This window comes from Sciurus carolinensis, chromosome 9 (genome assembly GCF_902686445.1).
Source record: "Sciurus carolinensis chromosome 9, mSciCar1.2, whole genome shotgun sequence".
NCBI lineage: Eukaryota > Metazoa > Chordata > Mammalia > Rodentia > Sciuridae > Sciurus > Sciurus carolinensis.
This window is the reverse complement of record NC_062221.1, coordinates 25,412,899-25,436,900: the sequence shown is the minus strand read 5'-3', so window position 1 is coordinate 25,436,900 and position 24,002 is coordinate 25,412,899. Positions and strand designations below refer to the sequence as shown.

At 41.5% G+C, this 24,002-nt stretch overlaps 1 protein-coding gene across 1 annotated transcript in view; it reads left to right on the top strand.

Annotated features, from left to right (window-relative positions):
• Col6a5 (collagen type VI alpha 5 chain) overlaps positions 1 to 24,002 on the top strand; it is a 160,271-nt gene that overhangs the window by 77,729 nt on the left and 58,540 nt on the right. Inside the window, exons 5-20 of the mRNA XM_047564445.1 lie at positions 1,290 to 1,850; positions 3,960 to 4,514; positions 6,716 to 7,291; positions 10,331 to 10,906; positions 12,554 to 12,894; positions 12,982 to 13,063; positions 15,965 to 16,107; positions 16,683 to 16,775; positions 18,379 to 18,432; positions 20,260 to 20,331; positions 20,668 to 20,694; positions 20,806 to 20,850; positions 20,933 to 20,986; positions 22,554 to 22,616; positions 23,255 to 23,320; positions 23,754 to 23,807. Of these exons, the coding sequence (XP_047420401.1) occupies positions 1,290 to 1,850; positions 3,960 to 4,514; positions 6,716 to 7,291; positions 10,331 to 10,906; positions 12,554 to 12,894; positions 12,982 to 13,063; positions 15,965 to 16,107; positions 16,683 to 16,775; positions 18,379 to 18,432; positions 20,260 to 20,331; positions 20,668 to 20,694; positions 20,806 to 20,850; positions 20,933 to 20,986; positions 22,554 to 22,616; positions 23,255 to 23,320; positions 23,754 to 23,807 (3,362 nt within the window). The remainder of the gene's footprint in view (positions 1 to 1,289; positions 1,851 to 3,959; positions 4,515 to 6,715; positions 7,292 to 10,330; positions 10,907 to 12,553; positions 12,895 to 12,981; positions 13,064 to 15,964; positions 16,108 to 16,682; positions 16,776 to 18,378; positions 18,433 to 20,259; positions 20,332 to 20,667; positions 20,695 to 20,805; positions 20,851 to 20,932; positions 20,987 to 22,553; positions 22,617 to 23,254; positions 23,321 to 23,753; positions 23,808 to 24,002) is intronic.

Below are 24,002 nucleotides of genomic sequence, written 5' to 3'. Positions count from 1 at the left end.
AGACCAACTCTGTCTTTTGCAGATAACTGCTTATCTTTGCCCTAATATTTTATGTATTGATTTCATAGTTTAATTATCAGGGTCCAACTTATTTCAAGTATTTCTGATTTCTTTAGGAACAACTTCTCAAAGCCTGAAGTAGCGTCAGTAGCCATAAATTTCTGAAATCTGCCAAGAAATAAAATAATTTTGAAATGACTAAATCATTTTGTACTTAAAGTTTGGTTCATGTTCTTAAATCAGATAAGGGCATAAATAACCTAAACCTTTGAAAATATGCTCTTCTTCCTTCCCAGTTTTGATGAATGATCACTTAGAGAAACAAGTAGGCTATTAAGAAAGTTAAAGTACTTTCAAAATAGATTCAGCTTAACAAAGGAAGGAATAAAGAGAGGTATTTTACTCAAAATTAAAAATTTTTTTTCTTTGATGTGCCATAGGCAGAAGCAAAGGCAAAATCTGTTTTCATAGAGCTGACATTCTATGGTAGGTAGCAGACTGGATTCATGAACAAATGAAAAAGGTTAATTCCAAGAAATGTCATAAAGAAAATAAACAAGTTAATAGGCTAGAAAATGACTGATCTGCTTCAACTAGAGGGAAGTAAAGGCCTTTTTCAAGAACAGACATTGGACTTCAATGAGAAGCACTAACCATCTGAATATTTGGCGTTGGGTAAAAGTTTTCCAAGAAGAGAAGAGGGCAAGCAAAGACCCTGGGCATAGTCAAAGAACAGGAAGAAGTTTAATATGGTTAAAACAGATGAAGAATAGCTGGAAATAGGGTCAGAGAGAAAGGTAGGAAGCAAGATAAAGCCAATTTTTGTTTTTGATGAATTCTAAATACACTGATAAATCATTTAAGTAGAAGAATAATATGATCTGATTTTAACTTTAAATATATTGTGGTTGTCCTGGGAAGAAGCAATTACTAGGGAAGTAAGAATAGAAGGTCATCAATCCCATGCCATTTCTCAAAAAATGTGATACAGCATAAGTGTCCGAGAGGGCAGGTGTCAATACTGGAAAAACTATTTAACTTGGAACCCAGAGGTTTGGGAACCTGGTCCTTACTGTGACCTTGGTTAAACAACTCTGCCTTGCTTTGTTTCAATTTTCTCCCCAGATGGTTGTAAATTTCAGTGAAGAAAATGGACATGAAGAGTTTGATTCTAACAGGCACAGCCTCATGATCCTCCAAAGTTGTAAAGTTCTCTTGCAAAGCTTGTTCCAGTTTCTCTGTCATTAACAGAGAATGCCGTGTTCACTGTTCATTTTTTCCCCTTGTAGGCTGTGTGGATACAAAGGCGGCTGATATCTATTTCCTCATTGATGGCTCCGGCAGCATCCAGAACAAGCAGTTTGAACAAATCAAGGCATTCATGTTGTCAGTGGTAGACATGTTTAGCATTGGCCCAAACAAAGTTCGAGTTGGAGTCGTGCAGTATTCAACAAAGACCCAAGAGGAATTTCCTATCTCTCGCTATCAGAATGATATTGACTTAAAAAAGGCTATTTTTAACATCAATCAACTTGGAGGTGGCACTTTGACTGGAAAAGCTCTGGATTTCATACAGCCAATAATAAAGGAGGGAAAGAAGGAGAGGACAGGTGAAGTGCCCTGTTACCTCATCGTGCTGACCGATGGCAAGTCTGAGGATGGTGTTGTGCAACCTGCCGAGAGACTAAGGGCTGAACAGATCACCATCCATGCAATTGGCATTGGAGAGGCTAATAGAACACAGCTGCAGCAAATTGCTGGGGAAAAAGAAAGGGTCAACTTTGGACAGAACTTCGATGCCTTAAAAAGCATAAAAACTCAAGTTGTTCACAGCATCTGCACTGAAAAAGGTAAGCAAAACAAAGACAAAAGGCTCTATTTTCCTTGTCATCAATTACTTCAGGCAGGTGAGTGGCCAGGCTGAGTCAAGGTGCCCTGTGACCTGTTGTCTGACTCACAGTTTGCTAACTTCCTTTATCACCATGGAGGGATTCAGTTCCTCATTTTAAACCAACTGCTGAGACCTGGAGAATCTCTCTATAGAGAGCTGCTCTGAAGCTATCTTGCAGGCAGTAGGTAGAAGGTTGCTAAGAATGTTGTGGCCTTATGGAATCCCATCACTGTGGTGTGAAAGAGACTCTGTTGTACATGTGAATTGTGTGCATGCTGCACATAGGCAGATGAATACAATGGACAGAGAATAGGCTTTGTAGATTAGGGTTCAACTCTTCTTGAGTCTGATACATCCTCATCCATAAAATGTAGATAATATCTACATTCACAGACTCTTCATGGGTTGAGCATCATAAATATCAATCATTATTTTATATTATGGGTACACATCTAGTACACATGGAAATGTTGTTCATTTTTGTTTATGACAGAAATACATCTTGGTGTGGGGAGTGGGGAATAGGAACACCAAGGAGCCTACGCATGAGGGACTAAAATGCTAGCAAGTCTCAGAGCAGGTTCAGATGGAGTGGGGCACATGTATCAGCAGGGGCAGATGAAGCTGCTCTATTGAAAAGACTCCAAACTGAAGTTTGGACTGCAAAGTAAAGAGGCTGTTATATCCCAAATGCAGCTCCCATCTTTAGCAAAACTGAAACTCCAGTTCTGGAGCCTACGATGCTCAGTCATTTTAGTGGTAAGACCCAGAAGTGGCCAGTTCACTGTTATTCATAGCTATTGGCTCAAACTTAGTCACAGGGTCATGTCTAGTTTCAAGGAAGGCTGGGAAAGATAGTCTTTAGCAGATGGGTAACCATCTGCCTGGCTGAAATTTGGCTGACATAGAAGAAAGGGAAAATATTAGGGAATGAGAAGCGGTCTCTGTCACCAATAGAAATAAGAAGGTAGATCCTGTGAATACTAAACCTCATCTTGAAGCCTTTTCCTTTGCCCTTCCACGTCACATGGAAGAGCATCTTATGCAAACTCACCAAAGTGGGACTTTGCCAAGGCCACAGACATCTCAGAGACCTCACCACTTAGGGCTTTCAAGATGTTTCCAGGGCAGCTTGGGTCTTGAGTGTCAATCCTCCTGGTGGATCTGAGTGTTGGCTTTAAAAAATATTTGTCTTTTCATTTTCCCACATATGGCTGATGCTAAGTGTTTTCAACACTCCCTGAATTTAGAGAGAGACTGGTAGGAGGATGGCAGAGTTTACAGATGGACAGGTGTACAGGCAAAAGGGATGACAGTGAAGACAATGTTAAATATGTGTACCAGGGATTGATAATCTTTTATCAATACTTTATAGAAATTGGTCTTAGATGTGTGTGTATGTACATATACATATCTATATATGTGTGTGTGTATGCACATACACAGATTTCCAATCCATAAGTCATCAAATTTCATGTGTAAAAGAACAGCCTGTGGTGAATAGGTATGTACTTATTAAAGCACTTATTATCCCTACTAAAAACTTTTCAATTCAGTTTCTAATGTTGACTTGCAGTATTTATCAAATTGCTTAAAATTATCCCAGAAAATAGTGTTTTTCAAGAAAATACATAAAACTCTAGAAGATTGGTTGGTCCTATGAATGCTGGGACTTGATTACTTTGGCTAAGATTATTTTTATTTGATCACCATTGGATTCCTTAACACATAGTCTGAGGTTTGGTATTTTTTACACCTCAAGAATTATGAATGAATGAATTATGGATACGTGGATTATGAATAAATGAGTGATCTATGTATGAATGAATGAACATGTACTTTGAGAAGTTGCATTTCCTTTTTAAAACTCCTTGGATCATCTCCCATGAATTTCTGGTTCAGGGTTCTAGTCTGTGGTCTTCTAAAGATGCAAATAAAATTCTCAAAACACAACAGCAGTTGCTGGAGTTTAATTTCAATGTTTCTCATTAATGCATTTATTACTGCTATACTGTTTTTACCTATTCTGAGAACCATGCCAATTTATGGTCTTTTCTGTAACATACAGGATGTGAAGACATGAAGGCTGATGTCATGTTTCTGGTGGACAGTTCTGGAAGTATAGGACATACAAATTTTGATACAATGAAAAACTTCATGAAAAACCTGTTGGCTAAGATTCAGATTGGTGTAGACAAAACCCAAATTGGTGTCGTTCAATTCAGTGGTTATAACAAGGAAGAGTTCCAGCTTAACAAATACTTTACACAAAAAGAAATTTCTGATGCAATAGACAGAATGTCTCTCATTGGTGAAAACACTTTGACTGGAAGTGCACTGGCCTTTGTAGATCAATACTTCACCCTCCCCAAGGGGGCCCGTCCTCACGTCAGAAAGTTTCTCATCCTCATCACTGATGGAGAAGCACAGGATGATGTGAGAGAGCCTGCTATTGCTCTGCGGGACAAAGGGGTGATCATTTTCTCTGTGGGGGTATTTGGTGCCAACAGGACTCAGCTGGAGGAGATCAGTGGGGATGGCAGCCTAGTTTTCCATGTTGAGAACTTCGATCATCTAAAGGCAATAGAAAGTAAACTCATCTTTCGTGTGTGCACTCTGCATGGTAAGTGACCCCGTTATCTTTCACGACTCAAGAATGTGAGCTGCTGACTTTATAGGGGAGGCACTGTAGACTCTGGACTTGCCCATGTCTGGACTGGTCTTTGCTTTGGTTTTGGTTTTATTGATATTATATTAAAATAGCCTACACCTCAATGGATATTCCAGTTTAATAATTTAGCAACTATTTTGACTCCAAGTAGTCTTGCTTTTGATGACTTCAACTATATTCCAAGAAGTTCCAAGAATTCTTCTAAGCTTTCACTCCTTAATATCCACCTACCTGGGTTTTCCAGAGCCAAATTTTGTTTCCAAATGATTTCTTAGAATTGTTTCTTGACTGCCCATAATCACTGTTAAACAGAAAATGATTAGAAACACAAATACATCTTCCTTATAGTTATATTAAATCCAGCATCTTAAACAGTATTGCTCCACCAAAAAAAAATCTTTCATATTTTAAAGATAGAGTGTACATTTCATTACTTCACATTACTCTTAACTTGTGGGTATTTTATATTTGCTCATTCACATGCTGCCCCTTTGGAAAAATTTAATTTGTGATTTTTTTTTCTGATTGCTTGGAGTGACTGTTTTTATCTCACAAATTGTAGTGCTTTTCAAATTATAGTGCGCAATCTTTAGTTTGAAACTATCAATTTTTTTTTAAAAACTCAGTAACTTGTTAAATGGAATTCACTTTTATTGACCTGGAGTGGGGGAAAATCTTGACCTCCAAATCAAAATAAGAAGGAAAATGGACCCCGCCCCCATCTTTGGTGAAACTATCAATTTTAATGCCTTTTGAATGAGAACTTGCTGTAAATCCACACATAGACTGAAACTGCTTTTGCTCTTAAATCTATCAACCACTAGTATCTGTTTTGGATACAACTAAGAGAATAAAGCAAAGCGTTAGTACATTTGTTTTGTGGTTCCCCTGGCAACATAAAGACACTGGTTGGACTTCATTCTTCAAAATTAAGTATGTGATTTTTTTTCCAGAAAGTTAACAAATAAAATATCACATTATAAACTCTGAGTTTTAAGTGATAGCTCTAAGCCTTCCTTGGGAACACTTAATTGGAGTTTTTCTTCCTCTAAGAGTGGCAGTGATTTCCCAACTCTTGGTAGTGTGGACAGCTATACCCAGAGGCCATAGCCTTGACTTTGCAACCTTCAGGGTTCTTGCTAGCATTTTTTTGTTTTGATAAATATAATGATTGTGGAGACCCTGTGTGTGGCATAAGGCAAAATTTCTGCCTATTCATCCATAAGATGGACTTGTACATATTTATTAAGTCATAACTAGTCACCAAATCTCAGTGAACCATTGCCCCAGGTTTTTACCATTATTGCCTAAGCTCCTTCACATTGTGGGAGACTTGGAAATTTGAGACTTCATTGCCAGAAATAAGGATTGGAGGAAAGACAGACAGGTGGAAAGTAGAAAAAAATGAACTTTTGGAAGGCAGGTGCTTATGCTATTAAGGGAAGGAAACGAGAGGGTGAGAGTCTATATTTTGATTGGAGTGGTTGCTTGCCTTCTAATGTGTAGGAGCGTTGGAGACTAGGGAGGAGGACATAGGAGCCTCAGCGCTTCCTCTACTTAGGGCCACTTACTGAGTTCTAATTTAGGAGGTCAGTGGAAGGAGCACAAATAACCAGGGAGAGGCATGCTGCACATGGGAAGTTTTGCCTCTTGAAATCTCAGAAGACAGCTGGAGCCTGAGAGAGTAGGATAGAAACCTCACTTTGTACAACGAGCTCCAGAACTCTTTAAAATAGCAGGTCAGTTTGACAATCCTCAATCTGTCTCACCATTAGATTGGCATTAAACTAGCTTTTGACATTGACTTCCAGTTGCAAGCCTGCTTACCAAAAGGTATTACTCCTCCTAATGGCAGAACAGAGCGGTGTGGCTTAAGAATCGCCAATTGTGGAGTCACACATCATCATTCACGCATCTGAAGGCTTAAATGTCCCTGGAATCATCATCTGGGCAAGTGGCCCTTCTCTGACCCTTTGTTTTTTTTTCTCTGTAAAATGGCAAAAAGCCACCTCTGAGGACTAAGTGAGGTGGCGTGTTTAGCGCCTAGTAGGCTCATGGCAAAGGTTAGATTGCTTTCCTTCTCAGTGAACTGTACAGGATGCACTACAGAAAGTTTGGAATCCCCTCTTCTTCTTCTTTTTTTCTTTTTTCAGATTGTAAAAGGATTGAACTGTTAGATGTTGTGTTCGTGCTGGATCATTCAGGCAGCATCAATCCAGACCAGCAAGACAGCATGATTAACCTTACCGTCCATTTGGTGAAGAAAGCAGATGTTGGCAGGGACCGAGTTCAGTTTGGAGCCCTCAAATACTCGGACAGTCCTGAGATTCTTTTCTACCTTAACACGTACTCAAACAGTTCGGCGATCATCGAGAACCTGAGGAGGCGCCGGGACACTTCCGGGAGGACCTACACTGCCAGGGCTCTAGAGCACTCAAACACCCTGTTCAGGGAAGAACATGGAAGCCGCATCAAGCAAAATGTGAGGCAGATGCTGATTGTCATCACCGACGGGGTGTCCCACGACCGGGATCGGCTCGGGGACACTGCACTGAAGTTAAGAAACAAAGGCATCACCATCTTTGCAGTGGGTGTGGGACAGGCCAACCAAGATGAACTTGAGGCTATGGCAGGCAATAAAAATAATACCATCCATGTAGATAATTTTGACAAACTGAAAGATGTTTACTTGCCTCTACAAGAAAGTGTGTGTGACAATGCAGGAGAGGGTAAGTTGCCATTTTTAAAGCTTCTTGGGATGTCGCAACAAAAGTTCAAACAAAAGCATAAATCATAAACTTGTATACATCCTGGCTTGCTGGTACTTGGGTATCATGGGTTGACCATTTTTCTCCTTGAGCTGAATATAGTTTTCTTATCTCTAAAAGAAATGAGTTGTTTGAGCAAGATCCCAGAGTTTCCTCCCACCGCTGCATGCAATGAAGAGATGATACAAGGAAGTTTCAGAGGCATTCCTTGCTGTCTTGTCACCCTGTTGCCTTTTTTTTTTTTTTTTTTTTGCCAGACAGATGACCCTCCTCTTAGGGACATGGTCACCTTACCCCATTTAATAGGTACTGCTCCATTGCTTTCTGGTCTCAATGCAACTGACCACTGGTGGTCAGTTTTAGCCAGACTCAAGTAGAGAGTTTCATGATTTCTACAGATAGACTTTTGTCTTCAAAGATCCAAGGCCCTCTGAATGGTATCGTAAGCATTCTCTTGGCCCTAAGAGGTTTTCCTGGTCTGTGTTCTTTTCCGGATGAGAACCACTAATGCAGAGGGAGGGATGGGGAAGTCAAACATGGAGTAATGAAGACAGGCTGCTGGGGGCAGGAGGGAAGGGGACTAAGCTGATCACATGAGCTATCACTGGGCTGTGTTGGCCACACCTGTCACATTCCATGAGGAAAAGGTGAGACTTGCCACCTGGTCTCAGAAGCAGTAGAGATTGACAAGTCATCTATGGAGGGCCTGTGCCTCTGAATGCATATGTATGTATTGGCCCAGACCCTCAAACATGGCCAACGAATCAACCAACCTACCTTCCTTTCCTCTTTCCTCTTCCCTTCCTTCTTCCCTCCCTCTATCTCCTTTTCCTTTCTTTCTTCTTTCCTCTTTACCAATCTGGAATCTGCTTTTGTAGCCAACAAAAGTCATACTTCTAAGACTAATGTTTACCTGCTCCCATCTCTGTACCCAGTCCAACCCCAAACAAGCTTCCCCTAAATCCTGCATCAGATCTGTGTTTTCTTTGCTGAGTGAAACTGTCTGACCATCACAGAGTTACCTTATTTAAATATGAAATAATTCATCTTTTTGGCTTCAGATCTTATCTTTATGTAAGAAACACATGATTTACCCACCGCACAGCAGAAGGATCATCTCAGTTCTGCCTGTTCTTTCTGGTCTGTAGGCTCCCACCCTGAAACCTGGTCTCTCCATCTCTCCTGCCATCATGCAATCCAATCTCAACACTGATGATCTTTCTCACACACACTGGACTGTGTCACTCCTCTGCCTACAGGTTTTTGGAAGTTTTTCTCTGTCATTGGGGTCATTTCCAAACTCCCAGGCTCCATCTAATCCCTACCACTTCTCCAAACTGTTGATGGCCTCTCCCTTCTTTATAATTCACCTTGTTGTTTTGAAATTTCTCAAATCTTTGTGCACATTATTCTACCCACCATGAGCACCAAGCCCATCACTGCAATTGCTACATCTAATGTGTCAAGTTTTAGCTTTGTTTGTTAATATCCTGGCCTGACATCTGACCCCATGTCCTCATTGTGTCTCCCAACTCTTGCACCTTCTATCTTCTGGTGGTAGCACTTAACATGCACTTTCTGCTATTTTATTACCTCTATCTGACATAAGACAATGAATTCCCTGGGCAGGCTTGGTCTCTTGTTCCTTGTTGGGTCTCACCAAATCAGGTATAGTTCTAAGACTGCAGTCTTATCTTAGGAATATGGGAGCTGCTTTGTTCTTATCTTGTATGCTTACATTTTGGAGGTAGATGCTGAGATGGAATTTGGGATACAAGATGTTTATTAGGGACACACATCTGTGAAATAAAGGGGGAAAGCAAGACAGGCAGAAGAAATCAAGCAGTGACACACACTCAACAAAGCTTTAAACCTAGCAGACAGCTCTGAAGCAAGTATTGCCCATGAGAGTTGTCCAGCATTGGACTAAGACATCTGGGAACCCCCTTCTCACTGAGTCCCCTAATGTGAGCTACCCTAGGAAGGGCATGACCTTTGGCAAGGGATCTCTCCGTGGTGAGGCAAATCTGAAGGAACTGACAGCAGGAGGCTTTTTGCTACCACACGAAGGTCCAACTTCCTTGAAGGTTTATCTGGGCAGCCCATCTGCACCTACTACACTGCCGTCCCAAGGAGTTGTGTGATGGTGGGCAACTCTGGTCTCAGTTGCCATTAGTGACCACTATAGTGCTGCTCCTATCCCAGCCATTGAGTTTGTTTGGAACCAAGTGTAGAAAGTCATTCCTTGGTTTTGGGACATTTCATATTAGACTTCTTGAAGATGACCCCATGCCCAGTTCATTACCCATTAGACCTCATTTCATGATGATTTAATATTTGGGTTATGATAGTTAAAAAACATTGCCGTAAAAACAAACATGCTGAATTTATGGGTAAAAAAGATTTAGATGTCCAGATACTAACTTCACTCCATAGTAATTATATGTTTTTAGGTCACCTAACCTCTGAATTTCATTTCTATATGTGTAAAATTAAAATAATTCTTTATAAGGTGGTTGTATTATCTATGTTATGATATGCCAAAAGTGTTTTAGAAATGACACTTCTCAATACACAAGGGCAATAGTAGCCTTGATGGGAGTAGGAGTACTAAACACAGTGTAACAGTACTGTTACCTTGATTTGGGTGAATGTTCCAATCAGAGTCTGTTGAAGAGACTTCTAGCTTTGTAATCCTCTCTTAATGAATGCATTCAATCTATGCCTGTTTCCTACTTTCTTTCTGAGTAGCTTGCAGTGTCTTTTCCAATGGATTATGCAAATAATTACAACTCATGAAACCCCTGCTAATATTTCTCTTCCTGCTATTTGTCGGTCTCTTTGAGTGCCAATCAGTGATTTTGCTGCTAACTTATCTCAATTTACTTATCTCAATGTAAAGCAATTTAAGTGGTTGGTAAAGTAATTTAAATATTAGAATAAAGAAAATAATTAGAATGACTCATGAGGAAAATAATTTATTCTTTTTTCTTACTGCAGTCTGTAACCTTCAGGAAGCCGATGTGATTTTCCTCTGTGATGGCTCTAACATGGTGTCTGATTCGGAGTTTGTTACCATGACAACCTTCTTGTCAGACTTAATTGACAGTTTTGATACTCTGTCTCAAAGAATGAAAATTGGGATGGCTCAATATGGGAGCCGCTATCAGGAAATTATTGAGTTGGGAAACACTCTGACGAAAGCCCAGTGGAAATCACGAATTCGGAATGTCTCCAAGAGCAATGGGCAGTCACGAATTGATTTTGCCCTTAAACACGTGAGCTCCATGTTTCACCCATCTTTTGGTGGGAGGAGAAATGCTGGTGTCCCTCAAACTTTGGTTGTTATCACATCTGAGTCTCCCCGCTACAATGTGGTAGATGCAGTGAAAAACCTGAAAGACCTTGGAATCTGCATCCTGGTTTTGGGCATAGGAGATGTTCGTAAGGAACAGCTTCTACCAATAACAGGCAATTCTGAAAAAATAATCACTTTTCAAGACTTCGATAGATTAAAGAACGTGGATGTGAAAAAAAGAATGGTCCGTGAAATCTGCCAGAGCTGCGGGAAAACCAGTAAGTGTGCTTTGTCCAGTTTTATTCAATTATAACTTCCCATTTCTTTATTTCCCAAGGGTCTGGCATGGGCCAACTCTAGCAGAACATATATTTAGAACAATGTGCAGTGAGAAGAGAGCTCTCCTCTGCTTCCAGGAAGTATGGAATCAGTCACCCTCTCTCAGGGACAAGGAGAGGCTGCAGAGCCGGAAGGGACCCTGCTATTTATACTCTTCTCAAAACCTGACTCTCAATCGCTTATTTCCACTGTCTCCATTGCCAGAAGTCCTAGGACAACCTTGCTTCCAGTAGGAAGCAAGAAAAATGAACAGACTGAAATTTACAGACTGAAAGTTTTACTATTTTAACTTTGTAAAACCATCTTGTGAGGGACTCCGTGTGTGTGTGTGTGTGTGTGTGTTGTGTGTGTGCAGCTATGTACATGCATACAGTGTGTTATTTGAATAATGCTGTCCTTATCATCATAACACAGTAAAGATTTGAATTGTCCTTAGAAATTATTTAATCCAGAGGTCACCAATATAAATGCTGCAAAGTCCAGGTGGGTAATGTAGATGGGCAAGGGGGCAGGGTGTGAGGACAATGAAATGGAGAGCAATGTCCCATCTAGTGGGGGTGTCACTATTTGGTTGCAGCTGATAGCAGCCGTGCAGGACTCAGGTCCTGTCCATTTGGGGTGGAGATTGGGAGGGCAGCATGTCAGGAAACAGTCCACATTTTGTGGAGTCTGCACAACTTGCAGGAATTTCTCGGAGTGTTTGTTTCTAGTCTTGTGATGGAAGCATCCTTCAAAAAATGTGTTTTTTTTTTTTTTTTTTCCTCAAGTACCTCGGATCTTTTATGTCTCATTCAAGTGGAGGCAGATGACAGAGGTAGCGAGAGTCCTGGGCCTGGAGCCACAAAGTCAGAGTTCTAACTCTGGAGCAGGAGCGATAGCCTCCATGAATTGCTGTCCCCTCATCTGGAAAATGAGCAACCAGACAGGGTCAGAGGTGACCAGATGGCCACTTGCACCAGTTTGCTTCTCCTGTCCAGAGCTGACCGACTACTTGTTAAATTCACCGACAGCATGAACAAAGTGGAAATTTTACATTCAAAAAATGTGGATTCAGATTCCTCTTTGAAAAAGCAGAAGATTTAACAAGGGTGGGCTCCATTTCCCTTGTGGGTACTCTCTGCTGGAGCTGAACAGTGAGCAGATGCAGGGGTGGGTCTTGCTCTCCAGTCCATTGTCCTCATGTTCTGCTCACCTGACTCATCTGCATTATCCACCGAGCTTTTGCAACCTTTTGCATTTGTGACCTCTGGAAATTAAGATCTCTAGAAGAGTTAAAATGTTTATTATGTCATGATTACATGAATTAGAATATGTCATCATTAAAGAACGAAAGTGCATACACACACCCAAAGCCACTGCGAATGAGACTATGCTATGGTTTGAACTTAAACAGCTACGGGAATGTCTGATATCCGAAAGGGGACAGAGGAGACACCTGTGTTATATGGTGGTCTTTCTTCTTCTATACTTTTTGGGTACCAGAGACCCTCTAGACTCCAACTCTGGGGCATGACAGCTGTTCCTTTTCCTGCCCTTCCTTATTCCTGACTACTCATTAATCTAGCCTCGTTTCCCTTGATCTCCAGATTGCTTTGTGGACATCGTGGTCGGGTTCGACATTTCCACTCACCTGCAGGGGCAGCCTTTGTTCCAGGGCCATCCCCAGTTGGAATCATACCTCCCAAGCATCTTAAAGGACATCACCTCCATCAGGGGGGTGAGCTGTGGGGCAGGTGCAGAGGCACAGGTGAGCCTGGCCTTTAAGGTGAACAGTGACCACGAATTCCCTACCAGGTTCCAAATCTACCAGAAAGCAATATTTGACAGCTTGCTCCAAGTCACCGTCAGGGGGCCAACTCATCTGAATGCACAGTTCTTACAGTCGCTGTGGGATACGTTTGAGGATAAATCTGCATCCCGGGGTCAGGTATTGTGTTTCCTTCTGTGTCCCATCCCTTCCTGTTATATCTCTAGCTTTCACATCATCCCATTCTTCGCTTTCCTCTTTCTCCAGGTGCTGCTCATCTTTTCAGATGGTCTTCAGGGAGAGAGCACCATGATGCTTGAAAATAAATCGGACAGGCTCAGAGAAGCAGGTATTGAGTTGAAAATTTAAACAGTGAAGTATGGAATATGCTGAGCAAGTCTCTGCTCTCCCTAGGGTGCTCTAGATCTTTGGCCATTTGCAGCAGATACTGTTGGTTCCTTGTCCAAAGGCACTTGATAAGCCCCACACTCTTCCCCCAAATGCTGCAAATCGTATGGCCAAGTACTTACATCTGCGTTCTACAGGAGGGTGCCCTTGACTGACCTGAATCGTGTGTGGATATGCTTGGAGAGAGGGTAGGGTTATACCATTTCCTGTCTTGGTAACTGGGGCTATCAATCATACATATAGGGCTACAAAGGACCAGTACCCTGGCCTCAAATGAGTCAACTCTGGTACAGTTTACATTCTGGAGTTCCTCGTGAATCAGGTCAAGGGTAAGACTTTGCTGAGAAGTATCCCTGTTTACACCTTCCACTTCTTTTCAAAGCTTTTCTGTCTTATTAACCACACTTGCACAAATTCCCTTCTCAGATTCTGCTTCCAGGAAGCCTGACCTAAGTCACCTCCTATTGTTTCTGATTGTCCATGTAGAAGATAGCAACTTGGACTGGGAAAAGCACTTCCTACCCTACACCTTGTGTCCATGTCATAGTTCTGGATGGAACTGGAAACTAAGTGCAGAAGTTGAGAGGAACATGCAGTGAAGTGGAGATGTCACTCATTGTCAAATGGGAAGCATCATTGGAGACTTCCTTAGTAGAGCCCCAGATTGGTTTCTTGGACTCAGCTGGCACAGGCAACCTCCCTAGAGGCCACAGAACTTCCTGTTTTGATGTTGTTGTTGTTTGTGGTGCTGGAAATTGAACCCAGGGCCTTGTGCATGCTCTGCATGCTAGGCAAACATTCTACCAACTGAACTATATTCCCAGCCCCTCTGTTTCATTTCTGGGGTGTGTTACCTTCTCTGCTCTGATCCTTTCAACACCTTCTCACTGGTCTTAGAATAGGTATAAACTTCCTTAATGTGGCCAAGAGACTCTGCAGAGTCTAACCTCTGCCCCACACCCAACCTTAACTCACTCCTCACACTCAGGTTTCCAGGCACAGGAAACATGTCCACCTCCTCCCCCAGGGTACTTCACAACTTCATTCCCTTCTGTCTTATGTAGAGCTCTTCCCAACTCCTTTCCTCCCCAGTTCTCTCCATCTTCCATCTCTGGTTCTTTTCCCTTGTCCAACTTCCATTCATCCTTTTGAATTAGCCTAAGCATCAGTTTCTCCAAGAACCTCCCATGACCCTCCAAGACTAAGGAGTCCCTCAAGGCTTCCTAGCACCCTGATACTCCTCAGAGCACTTACCTCTGGAGCACCTGATTCTTGTCTACCTCCTTGTCCACAAACTTCGACAGGACGGGGCATTCCTGACCTACTCATCTTGCATCCTTGATACAATGACTGGGACATAACAGGCTCCTAAGAAATAAATATTTGCTTAAGAGTAGTTAGAGTAAACAAACTATTAGATGCATTAATAAGTGAGTGAATGAATGCATGAACTGTCCATGATCAGAAGTTCAGTTGAGACTGGAATCACCCTTCATGGGCTTCATGCTCTCAGGGCCTGGGCTCCAGGAGTGTTTGGAAATGGAGATAACTTAAGAACTGTCATTAACTTACACACAGGAAATTTCAGAAAAATGCTTGGAAGATGAAAAATACCCTTTTTATTTTTTTATTTGTTCAAATTAGTTATATTTGACAATAGAATGCATTTTGACCCATCATATATTAAAAGAGTATGACTTCCCATTCTTTTGGTTGTACATGATATAGAATCACACCAGCTGTGTAATCATACATGCACAAAGGGTAATAATGTCCAATTCATTCTACTATCATTCCTACCCTTTTACTCCCTCCCCTCCCTTCACTCCCTTCTAAAGTACCTCTATTCTTTCCTAGTCCCACCCCCACATTGTGAATTAGAATCCACATATCAGAGAAAACATTTGACCTGTTGTTCTTTAGGATTGGCTTATTTCACTTAGCATGATATTCTCCAGCTCCATCCATTTACCGGCAAATGACACAATTTGGTTCTTCTTTAAGACTGAGTAATTTACCATTTTGTATATATACCACATTTTCTTTATCCATTCATCTGTTGAAGGGCACCTAGGTTGGTTCCATAGTTTAGCTATTGTGAATTGAGCTGCTATAAACATTGATGTTGCTGTGTCACTGTAGTATGCTGATTTTAAGTCCTTTGGGTATATGCCAAGAAGTGGGATAGCTGGGTCAAATGGTAGTTCCATTCCAAGTTTCCTGAGGAATCTCCATACTGCTTTCCATAGTGACTGCACCAATTTGCAGTCCCATCAGCAGTGTATGAGTGTACCTTTTCCCCCACATCCTCACCAACAGTTATTGTTGCTTGTATTCTTGATAATTGCCATTCTGACTAGAGTGAGATGAAATCTTAGTGTAGTTTTGATTTGCATTTCACTAATTGCTAGAGATGTTGAACATTTTTTCACATATTTGTTGATCAGTTTCTTCTTTTGTGAGGTGCCTGTTCAGTTCCTTATCCCATTTAATGATTGGGTTATTGAATAAATGTCCTTTTAAAAAAATCACTTTTGAATGCCCAAGAGTTGCATCTAAATTGGTGGTGAGATGATGATTACAGTTTCCCACTAGCGTTCTTCACTAGACTTGTAAATAGTTTCTCTTGAATTCCTTTTCTCAGGGAGATTTCATGCTAAAGTCAGAGACCAGAATCTGTTGCATATTCAGAAATGCAGGTGAATCTTCTGCTGGATTCTTCATATGTTGGGAATCCCACTTCTGCTAATGTTTTTTTCCCCTTTTGGATGATGTTACTGAGTGGAAATTCTTTTTTCATGTACAACTCTTTGGTTTTATATCTGCTATTTTTACTAAATAGGACTTGATGCTCTGCTGGTGGTGTCCCTGAACACGGTTGCTTATGACGAGTTTTCCAGCTTTGAATTTGGGAAAGGATTTGATTATAGGACTCACTTGACCATTGGAATGACAGAACTAGGTAGCACGCTATCACAGTACCTGGTGAGTTGTTGAAAAATCTAGTTATTCCAAATGCTATGAGAACTAAATTGAAATCTTGCTGTTTCCAAAGGCTACTTTTGCTTGCTCCAGTAGATTAAGCACATTGTGTTTAGTAAGTAAAAACGTGTGAAAGACCAGAGCATCCTGTTTTATATTTTGCATATCCTTTCATTCTTTGTCATCTCACTAAATGGATACATGGAGAACCGAAGACCAACCAACTCCTACTCCAATTAAAAAGCTCCCAACAATTTATACTCTAGAAATTCCTGTTTTAGGATATTGTTAACTAGGAGCCAAAAGTCTTGGGCAGACTTGGCCTGTGCCCTTCCAATAACAGCGGTCATTTCCTTTGCAGGGGGATTGTTGTCAAATATTTCATCACTTAAGTATTCAGCCCTAGACACTGCCCTCTCTGCACTATGAAGTTCAAAAGCAGCTCTTATGCTCTGCAACCCCTCGTTCAGAGGCAGAAGATGGGGTTGCAGGTGGTGGATTGATTTGTGTAAATATGATTCATAGGTAACAAAATTCCTGATGATTGTTGCACATCTGCTTTTTTTGTTTCTTCCCAGGGAAACATTGCAGAGAGAGCTTGCTGCTGTACATTTTGCAAATGTCCAGGGGTTTTGGGACCTCAGGGGAGCAGAGGACTACAAGGCTTGAAGGTACTATTCAGTTGTGATACTGTTGTCTCTAGTGTGCCTTGCTTTGGTGTGGGTGAGACTGAGACTGAGTGGTTGAATTCATGACCTTGCCTTCATACTAATGTAATTGATTTGGGTATTTCATGTGACCTGTTTTTGTAGGAGTCAGTTCAAGGACTCATTTTTGATAATGCTGTTAAGAATGGTTCCCCTTTTGCTCAGACATTCTTAGCGATGTTACTTGTTGGTTTTGCAATTTACACTTTTGTATTTGCTATAGACAGTCTGAAAGGTATTAAAAATTGTGGAGAGAGTTGTGCTTTATCAGCAATGGAACACGATTGAACTGCAAAAAAATCAGAGCATTATAGATTAATAGACCTTTCAAGCAACAAATTATGAAAGATCAATTACACAACAGAAAGGATAAATATATCCTGGCACTTTTCAGTGAAATACTCTATAATACCCAATGTAAACGAATGAACTACAACTGCACACAAGAATGTGAATAAATTTTACCAACTTAGTAATGACCAAAGGAAGCAAAGCCTAGAAGAATACATATGGCATGTATTATAAATGGTATGATATCATTTATAAAAATTTTGAAAACAGAAGAAACTAAGTATAGTGTCTAGGGATGAATACTTAAGTGGTGAAATATTTGAAAACACACCAGGAGTGCACCCCTGGGGTGGAGTGAGGGAGAGTGGCAGAATTCAGTAGCTTGTGATCAGAGTGGGCACTCTGCCTGGGACTGGTGATGTTCTAATTCTCACCCTTGGTGATGGCGGCACACAGTTCACATAGGATAATTGTAAAATTGTTGTATAAAGTTCATCTCATAAAAATTAAGCTGTTCCTTTATATTTTATTCATTGTGTGTGCATTTTCAAATGTATTTTGGACATCATAATAAAAAAGGGCTGTTACAAAAAGAGATAAACTACACTTTTGCTCATGATTTCTGCATTAGCCTTCCCTTTGGAATGATCCTTTATATTGAACTTTTCTACCGCATTGTGATATGTTGTTTAACAAAGTCTCCTCTCTTGGGTCAATAGTAGATTTATATTCTAGGAGCACAGCCTTCCTACTAGACTGAGCAAAGGGTGGGGACCTGTGTTAGAGGTGGGGAAAGCAAACCTCAAAAGAAATCTTTGCCACAAATAAGCCCTGAAGCAGTGAAACCAGGTGTGACTGAGGGAGAGAGGACTGTAATGTGAGTATATGCACTCATGTTGTTGGAAATGCTTGTTCTAATCTGAGCTCTTGAAAAAGCGGAGGAAAATAAAATGATCCCTTTGGAAATGTTACTGATTTACCTGCTAAAAGAATTATGGCAGTCACAGATGTACTCCCTGCAAATCCCTCAGACACGGGAGTGGGCCTGTGACCCCCATCTCCAAGGGTCAGCCTCCTGCTGGCCATGGGAGGGTCCGCCTTCTGCAGAGGGGCTTCAGAGATGAGTGCAAGGATGGAAGCCACTTCCAGGCACTGGCAGCCACATCTGCAAAACCCAGATCATGTTGAAGGGAGGAGCTTGCTTGGAATGCCCCAGAACTTCGCAAGTTTGAATTGATGGAGAATGACTAAAATTTACTTTTCTTTCCCCCCCCAGGGCTTTTCAGGTCTAAAAGGCAGCAGAGGTCACAGGGGAGAAGATGGAGACCCTGTAAGTTTTTGTGTCTTCTCTTCCCACCACCCACACATATTTTGTTTTCCATGAAAAGCTTTTTGTTCATACAGAAGGGGTATGTGGTTTTTTTTTTTTAATTTATTTTTTATATATAGCATCTTGGGGGAAAGGTTTGTTTTTCGTTTCTTTTTTCCTTGTCTGAATCATGAGGAATTCACTAAATCTAAGCTTGGGGACAGAGAGGGAACAGATTCTCATACATGTAGCCTGGCATGTTTTTAATCTGTGATCGGAAGCTGGGCTTCTTCCTCTTTACCCTCAGCAGGATGCAGCAGGTTATCTGCCAGGGAGCTGTTTTTAGACCTGAAACCCAGTACTTATTAGAATGTGGCCATCAGCCAGAGCTGGTGCATATGTTCCTCCAAGAAAAGGAAGTGGCCAGGCATCGCTCACGGTGTGGCTTCATGATTAAATGCTACAGAGGTTTGTGAACCTCAGTATTGGACATACAACCAGAACTCTCACTTTGTTCCTCAACCAAATTATGAGTGGAATTTGAAGGAACCAAAAGCAGTTGGGTGGGTCCATTTGGGATGGGGAAAGTTCAAAAAGCATCGTGATTGGATCTCCATCCCCTTAGAATCAAGGCCAGCTCCTCGTCCGGGCAGCAAGTTTATAATGTTTAAAAGGTCAGACTCTGGAGTGATACCTCAGTGTGAAACATTGAACGAGACCCTTAACTTCTTGAGCCTTGGTTTCCTCATCTGTAAACATATATGAATTTTTCTAGGACTCTAAGGCTGACCTACCTTACAAAATGACCACCAAGAGGAGTTTTTTCAGCCTCTCACCTTGTGCCCAAGGGGTTCTCAGAGACCACAAAGCATCTTTGGAGTGCTTTGAGTGTGGGAAATAGTGTGACCCACTTGCCTAACTGAGAGCGCACAGCTGGCTTAAAGCCCAGGCAATGGGAAGTTATAAGACTTCAGCAACCTGTGGTCATGAGCAAGACCTTGTGCTTTGCTCATGAAATAAATAAAGAAAGTGAAGCAGGGAAAAGGAGAATCACTTGTCACCTCTCTTATCAGGAAGGAAAGAATTAAGCTCATTGCTTCACAATTATACTTACATTGCAAACTGTGAGCACCTGTTATGCACCCAGACCTGAGCCAGCCACAAGAGATAGCAGGGGGCCCTGCCCTCAAGGAGCATGTAATTGTCCTTCTCTTGAAATTCATTTTACTCTGGCATTTATCATACTTAAATATTCCTTAGGAGAATCAGGGTTAGTGGTGGACATGCAGTGCACATCTTTGACCTTGAGAACTCTTTCCCTTTTGACTGGTTTGACTTTGGGCATCTTTAACTGGTGACTCTACCCACCAGGATTGCTCTTCTGCCTCTGTGCTCTTGTTCTTGCCATAGTGTCACTTCCTGTGCACGGTTTCTGCTCAGCTCCAGTCTCCTAGCACTGGACTTGCTCTTCTGGGTCAGCAGTGTTGACTTTCCCAGTACAGCCTTAGGGAACTGGGCAAGAGGTTAGGGCCAACATCTTACCAAAGTAGTAGGAATGTGGCTAGAAAGTGAAGCTACTTCCAAACCTTTGGCTGCACTGTCTGATGAGAGAGTGAAGTGACTGAGCTCATTCTGCACCTATTTGTGACCTTGGGTCTGTTTGGAAGTCCTGTAGATTGACAGGGAAAATAAGTGAACCGAGGAGAAAAAGATAGATTTAAATGAACAAGTTGCGGGAGGAATTGCTTTGCCTAAAACTTGGCATGCTCATGGACTCTCTCAACACTCTAAAAGCAAACTGCTAGCAGCAGTGTCACTCTGAATATCTGTTTGGATTCCTTTTCTTAGGGAAGACGGGGAGAAACCGGACTCCAAGGAGATAGAGGGATTGTAGGATGTCCAGGGAAACAGGGTCAAAAGGTAAGGTTCTGCTGGAGTTGCTGTTTTCACTTCATGTAACATCTTCTCCCTCTCCTCCATTCCTATCCTCCCTCCTTTTCTATACCCCTTCCTTTTCCCTTTCTCCAGTTATATCTGTTGGTTTCCTTGTCTGCAGATTAATTCTATTCTTAATAATCCCAAGGAATCTTGAGCATTAATTATATTCCATCTATAACCCCTTTGCAGATATATAGCCAGAAGTGACTAAGGAGCTACATAGTCCCTCTAGTTAGCAAGGCAGCCCCTTCCTGCTGCAGTCTGTAAATCCACACTGTGTCTTTGATTCATTAGTGACAGATATTTAATCTTTTGCAGGGAGCCAAAGGGTTTTCTGGATATAAGGTACTGTCATTTCTCCTCAGTCAAGTTTGATTTCCTAATGGGATGAGTTTCCCAGTAAGTGCATGGCAGAGACCTCCCTTTACCTGACTGCTGTCCGTCCTTGTCTCTCAGGGAGAGCATGGAGAGGACGGGATTGATGGGCTCGATGGCGAAGAGGTAAGCCATTTTTCTTCAAGTTATCGTAACACTGTCATGAGGTTGACATATTTTTTAAATGGGAATTGTTTTCTTCTTTTAGGGCTTTCATGGGCTTCCTGGAGAGAAAGGAGAAAAGGGTGATCCAGGATCTCAGGTAACACTTTTCAGTACATCAAGGAAGGAGCATTTGGTGACAGGGACAGTCCTAATTGTGATAGGTCAGTGACTGTTGGGATAATATTGACAGCTGACTCAACTGCATAACAAAAGCCAAGGAATAAATGCCATATTCCTGTTTGGGGTAAGTGTGTAACTGTGTGATTTTTAAGAATTTTCAGCAAGAAGAATTCAAAGCATGTGAGGTCCTTCTATGGGCATGTTTTTCAGAAGTCTGGAAATGAATGTTTTTGTCCATCAGTAACATCTGTGTTCTCTTTATGGCATCAGAGAAAAAGAAAAGCAAGAGAAAATTATTTTGCTGGCCTTGGTGTAACAAATCACAGTGAAACATTTTTTATTTGAAATTCATTTCAACACCCATTAATATCTGCCTACTTGATTCCAAGCAGCTCTACTTTTATGTTCTGATCCATTTATTTATCAAATAGTCTTGAGCACCTGTCATATGCCAGACACTGAGTTATGTGCTAAAGAATCAGAGGTGAGCCACATAGTCCTTGTCCTCAAGGATCCCACAGTGTGGTGGGGAGACAGATATGTCATTAGGATGTGACTGGGGCCACACTGTAGGCATCTGTATAGGAGTCCAGAGAAGGGCACCTAACTCGGCCTGGGGGTTGGGGGTATCCAGGAGTCTTCTTGGAGGAAAGGATTCTGGAACTGAAGATCAACAGCAATTAGCAAGGCCAATATGAGGAGGAAAGGCACTCCAGATGGAGGAGCAGCATGGACGAAGACCTCAGTTGGAGCACTGCATGTTGTCCTCATCAGGAGGGAGCATTGGAGCATAGGCAGGAGGTGCAGGCTGGGGTGCAGCAAGGGGGCCCCTTGGGGTAGAGAAGGCACTCTGTCAGGGTTAGGCAGAGTGAGTTCCCCCTCATTTTTGCACCCAGGAGCCTCTCTTGGCTCACCCTAACCCTGGGTCTGGGACATAAGATCTCTAGATTGAGGTGACCAGAGGAGCAGGAAATGAGGAGTCCATTTAAATGCCTGGAAGGACCCTGGCTTGAGCAAGTTTAGTCGGGAACAGTTAGTTTCAGGTGAAAATGGAACATCCCTGTGGAAGTTTTCAGTGGGAAATTTGATGACAGATGTCAGAAGTTGCTAGATGGATTAGGATATCCAATATAGTAGCCACCAGCCCCATGTGATTAAATTTAAATTAAATAAAATTTAAAATTCTACTTTTGCCACATTTCAGGTGTTCAATAGCCACACATGGCTAGTGGCTACCATAATGGACAGCGTAGATGCAGAACATTTCTTGCACTGCAGAAAGTCTTATTAGACAGTCCTATGTTAGTCTTCTTGATGTTTTTCAGTTTCACAGCCTCACAACAAATATCCTGACCATAGGCTTAAAACTGAACTTGAGAAACCTGCAGGAACCTGGCTGAAATAGAAGAACATGGAACATTTTATCTGACTGATGACCCTCCCTACCCCTACCCCACACACTGCTTGACATTTAACATCATTATAAAAGTCTCCTACAAGCTAACACAAAAGCTGGTTTTATTTTATTTTGTTTTATTTTTCAGGGTAGCCCAGGTTCCAGAGGTCCCCCTGGGGAAGATGGAGCAAAGGGCTTCCCAGGGGATTCCGTAAGTTCCTAGAGTCCAGTGGCTTCTGAATTGTTCACTTCCTCCACAGTCCCATCTCCTTTCCCTTCGTGTCTTCTGCTAACCTATAGGCAAATGCTTATCTTAGGAGTTGGGTGGTAGGTGTTGACTCAGGTTTCTCTGGGAAAAATTTGTCCTTGTCTGATCTGGCCTGATTATTTGAAAGGTTCAGAACTGGAAACTGCATTTTTATCTTAGGTACCCTTATGGTATGTCAAGACTTTCAATTTCCTTTGGAGAGAAGTTTCCATAGTTTTGTTTATTGGACTAATAGTCTTGCAGGCCTGTAGTCTCCCTATTTGTGGATTCAATTATAGGGGATCTTATTATGCTTTTGAGGGAATGGTCTAAGAATGGACCAGTACATCAGTGAGGCTACCATTACAGGGAAATCACTATATAGGAAGCACTCTTAGGATTCTTCATTTATCACTAAGTTTTCTTCAAATTGGGGAAATGTGGTTTACATACTTTCAAAAATCCTAAGTTTCAAATTGGAGAATTTTCTCACACTTCTCATTCCTTCACCCAAATAAGCTTAGTAGTTGAACATCATACCTTTTGGGGTGGGTGGAGCTTATATTTTTGGATTCTACATTACTTTTAAAATCTTCTTCTAGGGTAATCCAGGACGAAATAGTAACATCAAAGGAAGAAAGGGCTCCAAAGGAGAACAAGGAAGACAAGTAACTGGATCTATTTTACATATATGAGTTGATTAATTCCATTATTGAGCTAAGTAAATTTAGTAAAATACCTAACCCTTCTATAATCGAACAAACATATCTATGCTTAAAAGGGCCTTATTCTGTTAAAATAAGTCATGTTCATGGTAGGTTACATTATTATGGGAATTATTAAGTTTCTGGCAAGTGATGTCATTTGGGAAAACTTGGAGGAGCAGGGTGTGTCCCTGTACCTTTGTCTTCCTTAATGGATATCTAACCAGCAGCATTAATACACAGAATGATTCTAGCATGGCACTTTTATTTTGTTGTTTTTATAATATTTGATATTTGTTGTTGATGCCTTTAATTACTCAGTATCTTTTGCCTTATGATCTTGGGGGAAAAGTTTGTCCTTGTCTGATCTGGCCTGATTATTTGATTGTGTTTTTAGGGTACAACTGGGCAGAAGGGGGCACAAGGCAGTCCTAGTTCCAGAGGAAGCAGGGTAAGTATCTGCAGATGTTTATTTCCTCTCCTTATCCCTTGGAGAGGACACAGAGGCATTTGCATTATTCATTGCTACAGAGTCAGCTGATCCAGGGACCATACATTTACTGGGTTTCTAACTCTTGGCACTGTTGACACTTGGGACCAGACAATGCTTTGTGGTGGCCCTGACATTGAAGGTGTTTTGCAGCAT